The sequence below is a fragment of the Leopardus geoffroyi genome, chromosome A3 (assembly GCF_018350155.1).
Source record: "Leopardus geoffroyi isolate Oge1 chromosome A3, O.geoffroyi_Oge1_pat1.0, whole genome shotgun sequence".
Lineage (NCBI taxonomy): Eukaryota > Metazoa > Chordata > Mammalia > Carnivora > Felidae > Leopardus > Leopardus geoffroyi.
Genome location: NC_059336.1, coordinates 118,532,594 through 118,544,765, shown reverse-complemented (window position 1 = coordinate 118,544,765; position 12,172 = coordinate 118,532,594). Strand labels below are relative to the sequence as shown.

Here is a 12,172-nt window from a genome sequence, read left to right as displayed (position 1 = left end):
TGACATTCCCAAGTTCTGATGAGTAATTCATCTTCCTCCCTTCATATTGTACGTACAATGGCAGAGTTAATTTCTTACCGCTCAGATTCAGCGTTTAGTTTTCGAAGATCAATGCGTTCACCCAGAATCTATCCTCTTTTCTTTCCACTTCCTTGAAGTCAATCCAAATTCTTTCCAAACATCTTTTCAAGTAAGTCTTTGATAAATCTTCCTGTTTAGGGATGCTAGATCTGGCCCTTATCAACTTTTAGTGAATAGCTTATGCCTCTGATTCAGGTTTTTTTTTTTTTTTTTGCATTTGTCAACTAGCATTGACATTAGTAATTTCAATTTCTTAGGAGGATCAAAGGAGTTATCTGTGAAAACCTCTTGCAAAGTTTGGGCAAATACCAGTGCTATGCAATCACGAAGCGTTAACTATTAATTTTTAGAATGTGTTCAGGGAATTTTTTACGCTTTCTGAAGAACTGAGGTCCTGCGCAGTCTCACCCCCAAATAATGAAAGTGGGTGGGCGCTCCTCTCAGATTGAGGCTACGTCTCTCTCTCCTTTTGTCTCTTAGTCGGACTAGAACTGTCATGGCGCCTTCAAGAAGAGAGGGAAGGCCGGCCTTTCGCCTAGCAGAATCATCGGAGGCACCTGGACTGGATGGAGGGGTGGACAGAGAGACCACCCCCAGTTGCGATTCAACACACCGAAGCCTCCAAGAGGTCTCGGCCGGACACGGTGAAGAGGAGGAGACCGTGTTGAAGACTGCCTGCGGGCGACCGTCTCCCCAGGGCACCGCCCATCGTGACCGCCTTATCCAATGGAAACCCAACGGCAGTGCGGCACCGCCCATCTGTTGGTCGGGACGCCGCGAGGGCGGGGCCCGCAGTTCGGTTGCGCTGCGGAGCGCAGCTGTGAGGGAGTCTCTCTGGTCCGCGGCCCCGAATCCGAGCTGGAGCTGAAGCACAGGCTGCGGGGAGCGGAGTCGGGAGGTGAGCACCGAGGGGAATGAGCGGGAGGGAGGGGTTCGGCGAGAAGGCGGAAGGGTCGGCCTCCGCGGCGCAGGGCGCTGGGACCCCGGCCGGCGGGTGTCTGGAGGCGGCCCTGCTCGGTCGGCGGCCCAGGCCCGGCCCGCGGGAGCCGAGGGACCACCTCGGCCCCACGGCCCCTGCCCGGCCCTCCCAGCCTGCCCTGAGTGGCGGCGACCCGGAATTCTGCCGGCGCGGGGCGCGAGGCCCTAGCGTTCGTGTCGAACTGGGGCTGACGAGAGGCGGGGCCGGCGGCGGGGGCGGGGGCGGGGGCGGCGGTGGCGGGCCCCGCGGCCTGCGGAAGCGCAGCGTCGGGGCCGCGCCTGCTGGCTGAGGCCGGCGCGCCGACTGCGCGGGGGCGTGGCCTGCGCCCCTGACGGCGCCGCGGGGCTGGCCTTTGATGAGGTGGCCGCCGCTGGCTCCGGGGCCTGCGGGACTGCCCCTGCTCCCTTGCGGACAGCGGGCTGGGCGACCTGTTGGAGCGTGAAGCCGTCCCCTGCGCTTGCTTGATGTCTGACGGGACACTCCTGTAGGTCCCAGAGGCCCTTTGGTCTGAACCGGGTGCGGGCAGCCTAGAGGCCTGTGGCCTGAGAGCTTTTGCTGAGGAGTTGAAATGCAGAGGGACTGCAGCCCAATAAATGAAAGTCTCGGAGAGAAACTTTGCGCGACGATCTACCCAACTTGCTCTGAAGTGAACACACTATATTTGTCGGGTGGCTGGAGGTGGCGAGGAGGTTCTCTTTTAGGGGCGTACATGGCCTTTTCCTTCTGTGATCTCTTAAACCTCTAAACGACCCTGAGGCAAAACTCCCAGCAGAGATCTCTTCATCAGTAGGGGAAGTGCTGGGGGATTTTGGGCATTATCTTCATTTTGCCTGCTGGGGAAAGATTGGGAAGGGAGAAGACAAGCACATTCCAAGGACATGCCTATGACTGGTAAAGGTTTGGCTTCTCTTGTGGTGCTCTACTCTCTGTGCCTGGGTCCAGAAATTTCCTTAGAGCCCATTGGCTATAAAGGCTTCCTGTATTAGAACTTAACTGGTATTTCCTATTGTCATCTAGCTGGAAATTATACTTAGCTGTTCAGATTCAAGATGCATCCTATAAATGTAGCTGCTCTAGAGAGTAATCCATATGAACTTTATTACCATTTTCTTAGCTACTTTTCAGGGGAACAAAAAGGAAAACAATCTCTAACTTGTTTTCTGGTAGATTACTAAGACATACAGATAGTAGCTTTCTTGGCTGGTTGAATAAAAATCTATTGATAGGCAGGACCTAGAAAATAACAGGGAAAGGAGTACCTGAGTGGTTCAGTTGGTTAAGCATCTGACTCTTGATTTCGGCTCAGGTCATACATGATCTCATGGTTCCTGAGTTTGAGCCCCAGGTTGGACTCCGCACTGACAGTGTGGAGCCTGCTTGGGATTCTCTTTCTCCCTCCCCTTCCCCTGCTTATGCTCTTCTTTCTCTCTCTCTCTCTCTCAAAATAAATAAACATTAAAAAAAAAAATAACAGGAAAGAATATCTTGCCAGATTTTCTCTTGTGCTTTGTTGTCCTCTGGTATTGACTAGAATGTCATCTAATAAGAATCTCCTGATTCAGGTTAAACATAGTATAGGTTGAGAGCAGAGATGGGCAGACGTGGGTATCCAAGAGCTGTAAAATAAGGGCTTTTCAGAGGCTTCTGTATTCTGAACTGACTTAGAGGAGCAAATCTACTTTCCAGGATGTCACTTCTTACTGGAACACCCCCTTGAGCCCAGCACACACAGGTTTCAACTCCTTCCCGTCCTTTGTTTTTAGACACATGGCATAACATTCAGTGACTGTCCTGTGACTGTCTGGACATGTTAGTGATGTTTAACTTTTGAGAATTTTTTTCTTCCAAATAGTCATGTGCCTTGAAAAAAATGTTATATAGTACTTTTTCCTGTAATGGCTGTTATCTTGAGTTATTTGTACTTGAGGGAAAATCTCTGTCAGATCTAGTACCTCAGAGGGTGGAGCCTTTGAGCCATGTGAATGAAATGAAAGCTGGAAGCTTAAAGTCCTAGATCTGTTGTTGTTTTTTTTTAATTTTTTAAATCTTTATTTATTTTTGAGAGAGAGAGAGAGAGAGAGCGTGAGTGGGGGAGGAACAGAGAGAGAGAGGGAGACACAGAATCCGAAGCAGGCTCTAGGCTCCGAGCTGTCAGCACAGAGTCCAACGTGGGGCTCAAATCCACGGAGCTGTGAGATCATGACCTGAGCCGAAGTTGGACACTTAACCAACTGAGCTACTCAGGTGCCCTCTAGATCTGTTTTTAATTTGTGGCTCCATGAATGTGGGCATCTTATTTATTTTATTCACTATTAGATCTCAAGTACCTAGCTCAGTACATGTGACATACGGTAAGTGCTTAATAAACATTTGTTGAATGAGTGAATGAAAAAAAAATGTTGCTAACCAATACCCATTTGCACGCTCACATCACAGGGAAGGTGAAGTCATCAGGGATGAAGTCACTAATCACTGCCAGTCACCTGGCCCAAGGGTAGCCTCAGCATGGACTGGCAGACTTGATCTGTGTATAGAAGGGCTGGATAGTGAATGCCAGATTTAGTTCTAGTGATATAAATCAGCTGAGAGTTTCAGCTAGATAAATTGGGTGAGAGTGCTACAGGTCCAGCACTGATTTAGGGCTAAATCAGTAGAACATTTTGGGGTCTCTGGAGTCATCTGTTCTGAACAGGGCCCATGTAGGTTAGTTCTTGAACACAGTGGAAATAGGGGCAGGTAAGGATTCAAAGGGAAGGCTATTGGGTGAGTATTGCTGAGAAGGAATGGTGTCCCTGATTTTGGGGTGTTCATTTGTTCATTTGGACTTTACCAAGGAGGGGGGTTTCATTGTCCTAAATCTTAGGTTGGCCATTCTTGGGTGGGTCATCTTCAACCAAGATAGCTTCCCTTCTCTAGGGGCACCTGGGTGGCTCTTGTTGGTTAAGCATCCAACTCTTGATTTTGGCTCAGGTCATGATCTCACAGTTTGTGAATTCAAGCCTCATGTCAGGATCCGAGCTGACAGTATGGAGCCTGCTTGAGACTCTCTTTCCCTCTCTCTCTGCCCCTCCCCAGCTCATGTTTGCACATGCACGTACTCTCTCTCTCTCTCCAAATAAGTAAGTTTTAAAAAACAAAATACTAAAAAAAAAAAGATACTTTCTCTTCTCTAGATTAAGAGAGTAGTTGATGTTTCATTTTTCAGACAGGATTAATTTGATTTTGGATTTAAAAGAAACCTGTTTTATTTTCTTTTTAACCCCAGATGAGGTTATTAGGATTAAATCTTTATAGATGTATCCTGACCCACTCTACCTTCTCCCTCCAACTTTGCCCCAACCAATGCAGGCCTGAGTGTTCGTTCCAGCATGTCGGAAGGGGAGTCCCAGACAGTAGTCAGCAGTGGCTCAGACCCCAAGGTAGAATCCTCATCATCAGCTCCTGGCCTGACGTCAGTGTCACCTCCTGTGACCTCCACAACCTCAGCTGCTTCCCCAGAGGAAGAAGAAGAAAGTGAAGATGAGTCTGAGATCTTGGAAGAGTCACCATGTGGACGCTGGCAGAAGAGGCGAGAAGAGGTAAGGTGGTGGTAGTGTCATTCTTGTGGGAGTGAATTCTGAGAGGTGAGAAGTGGAAGGGGAAAGTCTCAGAGGGCAGCCCAAACTTTAACAGATATGTGGAGTATTAAAATGGAGGACTTTGGGGCGCCTGGGTGGCGCAGTCGGTTAAGCGTCCGACTTCAGCCAGGTCACGATCTCGCGGTCCGGGAGTTCGAGCCCCGCGTCGGGCTCTGGGCTGATGGCTCAGAGCCTGGAGCCTGTTTCCGATTCTGTGTCTCCCTCTCTCTCTGCCCCTCCCCCGTTCATGCTCTGTCTCTCTCTGTCCCAAAAATAAATAAACGTTGAAAAAAAAAAAAATTAAAAAAAAAAAATAAAATAAAATAAAATGGAGGACTTATAAGGAAACTTTAATTATTCCTTTTCATTTGAATTCTCAGGTGAATCAGCGGAATGTACCAGGTATTGACAGTGCATACCTGGCCATGGATACAGAGGAGGGTGTAGAGGTTGTGTGGAATGAGGTCCAGTTCTCTGAGCGCAAGAACTACAAGCTGCAGGAGGTAGGTAGTGCTGAAAGGATGTAGCCTGTAGGATGTGACAATGCACGTGTTAAAGAGGGATTGGTGGTGGGAAGCTGCTGAGGAGGAGAGTATGTTGGGGTTAGATCATTTCTGGGGAGGGATAGGAATGCCTTTTCAGGATTACAGTGATTTATGAACCCTGTCATCTGACTGTCTCCCCTGCTTTCAGGAAAAGGTCCGCGCTGTGTTTGATAATCTGATTCAGTTGGAACATCTCAACATTGTTAAGTTTCACAAGTATTGGGCTGACATTAAAGAGAACAAGGCCAGGGTAAGAACTTTTTCTTGAGTTTACTGCAGAGAGTCTAGCTACATTTATTGTTCTTTTTACATTTAGAGATGAAAACAAGGTAGTTTTGAAACAAAACTGGAATTAGCTGTTAGGGAGATGAGAGTAGGACATTGCCTACAAACTGTGTCTTTTGTCTTGTTACAGAAGGGGCAGAAATGAGCGAACTTTTGTTTCCTTCCCATAGTTCTAATTGTTCATAGTTTTCTTTGTCTTGTTAAATCTAAGGAAGTGGTACCAACAACCATAGGAGGGAAACTTAAGACAATAGCCACCACCACCCAGCTTCCAATGGTGTCTATGTCACCACATAGGGGATCATTTCTACTGTGAGGCCTTATTTGAGTGCTTTGCTTCTCCAGGTCATTTTTATCACAGAATACATGTCATCTGGGAGTCTTAAGCAATTTCTGAAGAAGACCAAAAAGAACCACAAGACTATGAATGAAAAGGTACGGAGGGAGAGCAGACAAAGCTTTAGGCCGGTTTGGGGGTTTTAAAAAGATTATATTAATTATGAAGCTAATCAGGGGAACTGCTTGGAGGGTTAAGAGAGGGAATTACTGCTGACCCTTTGATCAAACTGTTCCAGGCTTGGAAACGCTGGTGCACGCAAATCCTCTCTGCCCTTAGGTAAGTAGGATCTGGTTAGTGTTTTTCCCCTATTTCCTGATTTAGTTCCTCCAAACAAATTTTAGGGCACTACTCTGCTGTTCTTTTCTGCCTCTGCCCACTTTTTTTGAGTCATATACTTTCAAGATTAGGCCCCTATGGTCTTTTAAAGGGTCTATCCTAATGCCCTAACCACGAAATATCTCCCACCTCTTTCTCCCAGTGCTTATCTGGCTATTTAACTCATCAGGCATAATGGAGATTCAGAGTGTGGGGATTATCTTTGTGGTGACCAGCAGGAGACCAGGCCCTTGCTCCTCTTAACCCTTGGGTTCCCCCTGCCCTTAATTTCCCAGTGGCCCCTCTAACAGCCCAGTGCCCCCACAGCTACCTGCACTCCTGTGACCCCCCCATCATCCATGGGAACCTGACCTGTGACACCATCTTCATCCAGCACAACGGACTCATCAAGATTGGCTCTGGTGAGGGGAGGGAGAGGTTCTGGGCAGGGGAGCCTCGGGAATTTGGGAACCATGGGGGTAAGATGAAAGGAGTGGGGAGAATAGGGCAAAATTCTGAGGTGTGGGCTGGTGGTAAGAGTTAGGACTTTGCTAGGGGTAATTCACAGGGAGAGGCCAGTCAATTAGGGGGCAGGGTCTAAGACCTTTTTGGAGGGCAGTGGGTTAATTTAGAGATCTTGATAGGTTGGGAAAGGGCAAGAGATGGGTCTAAGATCTGACTTGAGCCCCTGGGGCCAGACCCTACCAAAGGAGGTTCCAGGCTGTGCCTGCTGTGAGTGCTTTCATTTGCCGTGTATCTGTGTGCAGTGTATAACATTTCTGTGTGCCGTGTCTGTGTGCGGTTTGTGTGTCCATTTGTCTGGGGCTTGGCTGCTCCATCGCTCACAACTTTTCTCTGTTTTCCTCCCTCCCGCTTACGGGCTGCTCTGTTCCCAACAGTCTTTCATAGGATTTTTGCTAATGGTGAGAGCTCCCTGTTGCCCCACTTGGGGCTCTGTTTGTGCTCCCTCTGCTCCCCTTTGCGGCTGCCCAGTGCATGCAGTCGTGGGAGCAAGCCCTGTTGCCTATCTCCCCTGCCTACTTATGCCTGCTTGGCTTCTCCCTACCAGCCCTCCACCTGCTTGCCCTTCCATAACTTGCTTGTTTCCTGTGGATTCTGCCTGGCTGGTCACTTATGTCCTGGATTCTTATTCCCCTTCATCATCAGGCTGGTTCCCTGAATCATACTGTGCTCCCAGACTCTCTGTGATTTGTAGTCATTGTTTATGACCTGAGTGAGTCCAAACTGGGCCCGGCCCTGGTTCCTCGTTCAGCCCTGTGACAGCAATGTTGAAGAATAAGGGAGTAGAGCAGGAGTCTAAAATTTTGGTAAATCAAAAGTGAGACTGATTCAAGGGTATTGGTTCAACTATGAGCTGTTTTTGAGTTTCAGTCAGCAAAGGTGGGGAAGAAGGAGGTTGTCTAGTTGGTTGTATGTTAATCCTTCTTATTCTTCTTTATCCAAGTTTCTGTATCCAAGGTCTGTAATTGTTGCAGATTAGGAAGAACTGTCTGGGTCTTTATGCTAGTTTGCAGGGTGGCTGAAAGAACTAGACCAAACATATTCATGTGTTCAGGGATTAGATATTCCTGAGCTTTGGGGAAGGTGAACAGGTCACAAGCAAATGTGTTACTTTAGCCTTTATTGCTCTTTCGCCAGCTTCCCCTATATACTCGTTAGTTTAGTGTGGAGTGTTCATTGGTTCAGAATTCAGGACTTTAAATGAGAAGCGATAGACCTGAGAAAGGCGAAGTAGGTGGTATTCATGTTTAGTCTGTGGTTCATGATGGGAAAGGGACAGTTTTGCGCCTTGAGGGTTAGAGACTTCAGGAGAGAATTTGGCTTTTGGGGACCTCTCTCTGGAGTGAGACTATGCTTTGTTGATGGTGGTCAGATTGTGGGTATCTCCCCTACTCCCAGTGGCTCCTGACACTATCAACAATCATGTGAAGACTTGTCGGGAAGAGCAGAAGAATCTACACTTCTTTGCACCAGAGTACGGAGGTAAGGCATCTCAGTTTTCTCTGCCCTCTCCCTGTTCCCCAGGTTTCCCACCTTATAACCTGAGGCACAGAGGTAATATAACAAACTTCCAGTCCTTCTCTTCTGGCATACAAAAAGTTTTTAAAAGGTATTTCTGCCACTCCCTACCCCCATCCTTTGATTCACCAGAACCTTCTCTGTTTTCCCTAGAAGTCACTAATGTGACAACGGCAGTAGACATCTACTCCTTTGGCATGTGTGCACTGGAGGTGAGGAAACCACAAGCAGTGGTGATGGAAAGGGATCAAATTAGAAGACAGAAGGGGGAGATGGAGGGATGACAAGTAAGTTCTTGAGGGAGTGATTCTGGAGCGCTGAAGTTCTGAAGTTTCTACTTGTCTTCTCTGTTCCCTCTCGCTGCAGATGGCAGTGCTGGAGATTCAGGGCAATGGAGAGTCCTCATATGTGCCACAAGAAGCTATCAGCAGTGCCATCCAACTTCTAGAAGACCCATTACAGAGGGTAAGAATCTTCTGGATCACTCCCTCCTTAACAGACTTTGAAACGTCTTTACGTTTTTATTCCGTTTTATTTACTGGTAATATTTTTTTTTCTAAGAACAAGAGAACAGAAAGCAGAAAGGACAGGCAGAAGCAGTGAATATTTCCCTAGGTGGTGCCTACTTTGTTTTTTGTATACACACACACACACACACACACACACACACACACACACACAGGTTAGGGGTTTAAGATGGATAGCATTGGGGGTAAAGGTTGTGTGGTAAAGGTCATGTGTTAATTTAGGTGTGTCTGCCTAGAAGTAAACTAACTTAATGTTACCTCAGGTAATTGGTATATGTTCTTCAGACAACCATCTTGATATTTTTAAACAAATTGATCAGTTTTAATTAAATCCATTATCTGGGGTTTTATATTTATATAGCTTTAGATAGGGAAAGTGCCCTCAAAAAACAAGCTAAGATTTAAAGGGTATAAAGTTATGAATCAGTAGATGGAGTATAGTAAGTAGAGGTTGGACAGGAACGTCCAAAGGATAGTTTGTAAATTATTAGATAGTGTGACAGGAAGACTAGTGTGAAGTCCTGAGGCTAGTGTGGATTGAATTTCTAGTTCAGCGTTAGGTTGGGGCATTCAAGTAACAGATTAGGTATAGGACCTTGCTGGCTTTTAAGTTTCTAAGTAGGAAAAGCAGGTTAATTGTCATAGGACCTACAGGAGGTGGGAAGGAGGGGTGAGGCTCCTATAGATGATTATAGGAGACAAAGGAAATTGTAGGGTTGGGAAATAAAGGAATTTAATAAATGATTAATGAATTTAATAAATATAGGAGATAAGGAAATTGTAGGGCTGGGAAATAAGATGGTGAATATTGTTGATCACAACAGAGAAGGTAACTTTGGTGAGAGTTAAAGAGGAGCGTGTGGGCTAATAAAGCAGAGAAGTAGAAAATAAGGGAAAAGAATTCATAAGTTTGAATAGTAAAAGAAGTCTGTGGTTGGGGAACAGAAAAATAATTAAAACCAAAAAAACAGTGAACAATAGCTTTCATGTTAATACCTTAGAGTTTTCAAAGCCCTTTCATATACATTTAATAGTTTGTCCCCTTAGTCCGTGCAAACCACCTAGTATGTACAAAGTCTGTGCTAAGTATAGTGAGTGAGATAAAGATGAACCCAGTGGACTGGTTGCCAGATGTCTGTTCTACTTCCTTGTTCCTTTTTCTAGGAGTTCATTCAAAAGTGCCTGCATTCTGAGCCCGCTCGCAGACCAACAGCCAGAGAACTTCTGTTCCACCCAGCACTGTTTGAAGTGCCCTCTCTCAAACTCCTTGCTGCCCACTGCATTGTGGGACACCAGCGTGAGTCCCCTTGGCCCTGCTAGGAATTTTCTTCCCATCTGGAGCCTTAATAACTATCACGAGCATGCTCTTTTCTCTTCCACTTCCAAAATAATTCTTTATCCCCCCGGGACCCCTGTGCCTTTCTATGACATTAATCTGACTATCCTTCTATAACTTCCCATTTCTTTATGCCCTCCAGACATGATCCCAGAGAATGCTCTGGAGGAGATCACCAAAAACATGGATACCAGTGCTGTACTGGCTGAAATCCCTGCAGGACCAGGAAGAGAACCAGTTCAGACTTTGTGAGTAACTAACTGAGAGGGTCTGAAAGGGACAGATTGGTCACTACAACCCTGAGGGTTGTCAACTGTCCATTCTTTGGTAATTGTTGAATCTGCTATTTTGCTTATTTCCTTCCTTTCACCTGCTTTCTCTCTTTTCTCTTGCAGGTACTCTCAGTCACCAGCTCTGGAATTGGATAAATTCCTTGAAGATGTCAGGTGAGAGGAAAGGCTTGCTTGAGGAAGCAGGGGTGGCTGTCCTGGGGCACTCACAGAGCCCATGTGACCTGTCTGATCTACCTCCAGGAATGGAATCTACCCTCTGACAGCCTTTGGGCTACCTAGGCCCCAGCAGCCACAGCAGGAGGAGGTGACATCACCTGTTGTGCCCCCCTCTGTCAAGACTCCAACACCTGAACCAGCTGAGGTGGAGACCCGCAAGGTGGGGCTTTGTGGGTGTGGATGTCTCCATGGTCATGGTAGAAGGGAGAGAGGACATGTCAAATAAGGCTTTGTCCTTTAGAGAAAAGAATGTGTTTCTGTCTTAGCAGGCTTGTCCTGTGGACTGGAAAGCCTTCCAGCTGTTGGGGGCTTTTTATTGACTGGTGTCTACTATAGGGACCCTCTCTGTGCCCTCTCTCTAGGTGGTGCTGATGCAGTGCAACATCGAGTCAGTGGAGGAGGGAGTCAAACACCATGTAAGGCTCAGGGCCAGGGCTGCATAGGGCTGGGTGGGCAGGAGGTGAAGAGGAGCCTCATTTTTTGACTGTCCTGTTTTTCAGCTGACACTTCTTCTGAAGCTGGAGGACAAACTCAACCGGCACCTGAGCTGTGACCTGATGCCAAGTGAGTGTCTTCTTTCCCTCAGACGATGAGAGTCTGTGAGCCTCGTCCGTGAGAAACCTTCGTGGGGGTGGGGAAGGTTACAGGGCAGTAACACATGGGCGCACAGAACGAATATCTTAAATAGCTCCTAATACTAGAGGGTGGATCTGACACCATTGCTTGTGGTGTTCTTTCCCAGCCGGGGTAACCCAACTGGGGCTGTTGGAAGGGCTCTGGGCCCCTTGCTCCCACACTGTGCTCACCCTCTCCCGTTTCTCTGTCAGATGAGAACATCCCTGAGTTGGCAGCTGAGCTGGTGCAGCTGGGCTTCATTAGCGAGGTGAGGTTTCTGCCTTCAGCTGCTCTGGCTGCCTCCATTCTTCTCTCCTCTCTCGCCCTGTCTCACCGAGCTCTTCTCTCCCAGGCTGACCAGAGCCGACTGACTTCTCTGCTAGAGGAGACCCTGAACAAGTTCAATTTTGCCAGGAACAGCACCCTCAACTCAGCCGCTGTCACCGTCTCCTCTTAGAGCTCACTCGGGCCAGGCCCCTGATCAGAGCTGTGGCCGTCGCTAGATGTGCAACAGCCTTTCTGCCCCTTCCCCCCAGTCAGTATTACCCTGTGAAGCCCCTTCTCTCCTTTATTATTCAGGAGGGCTTTGGGGCTCCCTGGTTCTGAGCATCACCCTCCCCCTTCCCCCCTCTTCCTCCCCTCTGCACTTTGTTTACTTGTTTTGCACAGACATGGGCCTGGGCCTTCTCAGCAGCCGCCTTCTAGTTTGGGGGCTAGTAGCTGATCTGCCGGCTCCCGCCCAGCCTGTGTGGAAGGAGGCCCACGGGCACTGGGGGAGCTGAATTCTACAATCCCGCTGGGGCGGACGGGGCGGGAGAGAAGGGTGGTGCTGCAGTGGTGGCCCTGGGGGGCCATTCGATTCGCCTCAGTTGCTGCTGTAATAAAAGTCTACTTTTTGCTACAAGCGTCGTGTGTGTGTGCGCCTTCCCCGCTAGGGGGAGCGAGCTCGGAGCCCCGCCCGGGGCGTGGGGTTGGGCCTCCAG

The 12,172-nt window shown here is 48.0% G+C and overlaps 1 protein-coding gene across 2 annotated transcripts; it reads left to right on the top strand.

The window, feature by feature from the left end:
• Window positions 1-839: 839 nt before the first annotated feature.
• NRBP1 (nuclear receptor binding protein 1) lies at window positions 840-12,093 on the top strand. Of its 2 annotated transcripts, XM_045447346.1 has the most exons (19): window positions 840-979; window positions 4,409-4,638; window positions 5,058-5,180; window positions 5,371-5,472; window positions 5,853-5,942; window positions 6,083-6,123; window positions 6,490-6,584; window positions 7,062-7,085; window positions 8,083-8,166; window positions 8,356-8,414; window positions 8,569-8,667; window positions 9,894-10,026; window positions 10,208-10,313; window positions 10,461-10,511; window positions 10,599-10,734; window positions 10,937-10,990; window positions 11,075-11,138; window positions 11,402-11,457; window positions 11,542-12,093. In XM_045447346.1, exons 2-19 carry the CDS (start codon window positions 4,429-4,431, stop codon window positions 11,644-11,646), a joined length of 1,632 nt encoding a protein of 543 aa, XP_045303302.1. In that variant the 5' UTR covers window positions 840-979; window positions 4,409-4,428; the 3' UTR covers window positions 11,647-12,093. The 2 variants fall into 2 exon arrangements, with proteins under 2 accessions (XP_045303302.1, XP_045303303.1); XM_045447347.1 differs by lacking the exon at window positions 7,062-7,085 and having other exon boundaries at window positions 843-979.
• Window positions 12,094-12,172: the final 79 nt, after the last annotated feature.

What these genes read in the sequence shown, in the direction of transcription:
- NRBP1 (XM_045447346.1), top strand. Translation starts at nt 4,429, where the DNA reads ATGTCGGAAGGGGAGTCCCAGACAGTAGTCAGCAGTGGCTCAGACCCC. An exon ending in AGAACTACAAGCTGCAGGAG is followed by an intron (nt 5,181 to 5,370) that starts GTAGGTAGTGCT and finishes CCCTGCTTTCAG; the next exon opens with GAAAAGGTCCGCGCTGTGTT. An exon ending in CTGAGGTGGAGACCCGCAAG is followed by an intron (nt 10,735 to 10,936) that starts GTGGGGCTTTGT and finishes CCCTCTCTCTAG; the next exon opens with GTGGTGCTGATGCAGTGCAA.